The sequence below is a fragment of the Olea europaea genome, unplaced genomic scaffold (genome assembly GCF_002742605.1).
Source record: "Olea europaea var. sylvestris unplaced genomic scaffold, O_europaea_v1 scaffold72, whole genome shotgun sequence".
NCBI classification, from domain to species: Eukaryota; Viridiplantae; Streptophyta; class Magnoliopsida; order Lamiales; family Oleaceae; genus Olea; species Olea europaea.
In genome coordinates this window covers 689,321-691,796 of record NW_019265601.1, presented here as the reverse complement: position 1 = coordinate 691,796, position 2,476 = coordinate 689,321, and the positions used below count along the sequence as shown (strand labels likewise).

At 32.5% G+C, this 2,476-nt stretch overlaps 1 protein-coding gene across 1 annotated transcript; it reads right to left on the bottom strand.

Moving 5' to 3' along the window:
* Positions 1 to 1,156: 1,156 nt before the first annotated feature.
* On the bottom strand, positions 1,157 to 1,870 carry LOC111390830. The gene has a single exon (XM_023015946.1). It carries the CDS (start codon positions 1,868 to 1,870, stop codon positions 1,157 to 1,159), a length of 714 nt encoding a protein of 237 aa, XP_022871714.1.
* Between the last annotated feature and the right edge of the window lie 606 nt (positions 1,871 to 2,476).

Here is a 2,476-nt window from a genome sequence, read left to right as displayed (position 1 = left end):
CATTTAAAATGCCCAGATGCCATTTTGGGCTAAACAAACAATGGTGCTATCATTTTTACCAGAAATCGACTTACAAATCAATCAGAATTTATCAAAAAATATCACAATGTAAATATTAAATTAACAATTAACATTCATCCATTCATAACAAATGTGAATGAACAAAAATGAACACGAAACAAGTAGAAATAGCACCCATATATTTAAAATGGCCAGATGGCATTTTGGTTTGAACAAGTAGTGCTACTGTCATTTTTACTAGAAACTGACTTACAAATCAATCATATTTATCAAAACATTATCACAATGTAAAGATTAAATTAACAATTAACATCCAGCCATCCATAAAAAATGTGAATGAACAAAATTGAACACGAAATGAGTAAAAATAGCACCCATACATTTAAAATGACTAGATGTCGTTTTGGTCTAAACTAACATGATGTTGTCATATTTATCAAAAATTTGTCTAAAGTAGCTATCATACTTTGTCTAACAACTATTACAATGCATCAAAAATCACCATAATCTATCACAATTTCAAGATTAAGTTAAACAAAAAATGTTCTATGTATCTGTCAACTTGTGTAGAGCATTTTTGCAAGTTAGACGATTACAACCCCTCTGGCCACATCTACTATATTTAAGAGTTTTTTTTTTCCTCTCCTCTTGATCGAATTTGACGATTTTTTGAACGTCCATTTTGTCGTCGATTCGAAAGGGATGGTAACACCTTTGTTTGATTGGAGATTTCCCAATCAGCCTCATTTGTCACTAGATATATACATTCAACATATGCTTGTTTCCAACTAGAACTGGTACAATAAGGTGAGCACAAATTGTAACAAGACATTCCATTAAATTTAGCTACTACAAGTGCATGTTTACAAAGAAGCTTTTCCAAATTAAATTCCTTACAACCACAGGTTCTTGCCTCTATGTTAACGATATGCATTTCATTTTCAACACCAACAGACAACACATACTTATTTATTGGTACCACTATCAGTCCCTTTGCATCATCATACTTTTACGCATTTTATCCTCAATAGACAGGGTTAGAATATTTGTACAGTTTTCAACTTCAATGTGTCTCTAATAAAACCAATTCTGTAAAAATTTTCTTATTTGCTCAACCATAGCAAGTACTAGAAACTCACGAGTTCAAAGATTCTACATTGTTAGTTGTCATAATATTGTAACGGTTTCCTTTGAAATGTGCTCTGGACCAAAATTCATACACATCTTTCTTTTCCAGTTCTCCAGCTGTCGAACTTTTACGATATGGATTTGCCATTGATTTTTCAAAATTAATCAAACTATACTCCTTTACAGTTGCCACATACAATGGCAAAATATCGGTCTTATGATAATTGGACTTTATGTTTAGTTGTAAATGCCACATGCAACATCCATGATGTGCATAAAGATAAACAATCTTTATAGCATTACCAACGCTAGCCTTGTGATCAGAAATGAAAACAAGCACTTTCAACATACCCGTTACCTGAAACAACTTATTAAAGAACCAAGTCCATGATGCATCATTTTCAAAATCAACAATGTCAAATGCAAAAGGATATATCTGAAGATTTGCATCTTGACACATGGCAACAAGTAACGTACCTCGGAATTTGGATTTCATAAATGTTTCGTCCACAGAAATGACATGTCTCATTGATGAGTGAAAACCACGTATGCTTGGTTCTAAAGCCATGAAAAAGTATTTGAACTGTTTCTCATTATCAACTTCAATGAACGTCATTATACCGAGATTATTCTTCTTCACAATATTGCAATACTTGGCCAATCTATCATAACTAAGATCTGGTGAACCTCTTAATAGCTCTATAGCACATTTTCTAGCCATCCATGCCTTATAATAATTTATATCTATTTTAAACTCCCGACGAATATCATTTTGAATGTTCGAAGGTCTGTATATAATGTTAGGATCCTCAAAGTTTGACATGATGTGTTTTCCAATCATCCAACAATTAGCTTGTCTATGATCTTTGTGGCGAAAAACCAATGAACAATTATGATAACATGAATACTTTCGAATTTCAAATTCGTCACTTTCCTTCAATCGTGTTGTGCACAAACGCAATTTGCAAATTTTCTTAACACAAACTATTACATATATACTCTTATTTGACTTAGTATCTTAAATTAAGAAGAGCTTCTTATAGCAAGCATTTGTAGTGATGCCTGAAGATCCTTCCTGTTGCGAAAAATCTTGCTAACTGCACATCATCAACTTCAAGAATCTTAACTGATGTTCTACAAGGATTTGGCAAGTAACAACTTGTAAAGTGCCAATGATCTTATCTACCAATGTAAAAGGTGTATTATGAGTAACATTGTTTTAATTTATCACATGAGAATCATCTATGTAGTTGCCACGCACTACTTCTACCTCGTCCCAATAATCATCACTTGTAAAGTTCACACAATCGTTTTCACAAATTTGATT

Coding starts and splice junctions, on each gene's coding strand:
- LOC111390830 (XM_023015946.1), bottom strand. CDS start 1,870: ATGGCTAGAAAATGTGCTATAGAGCTATTAAGAGGTTCACCAGATCTT.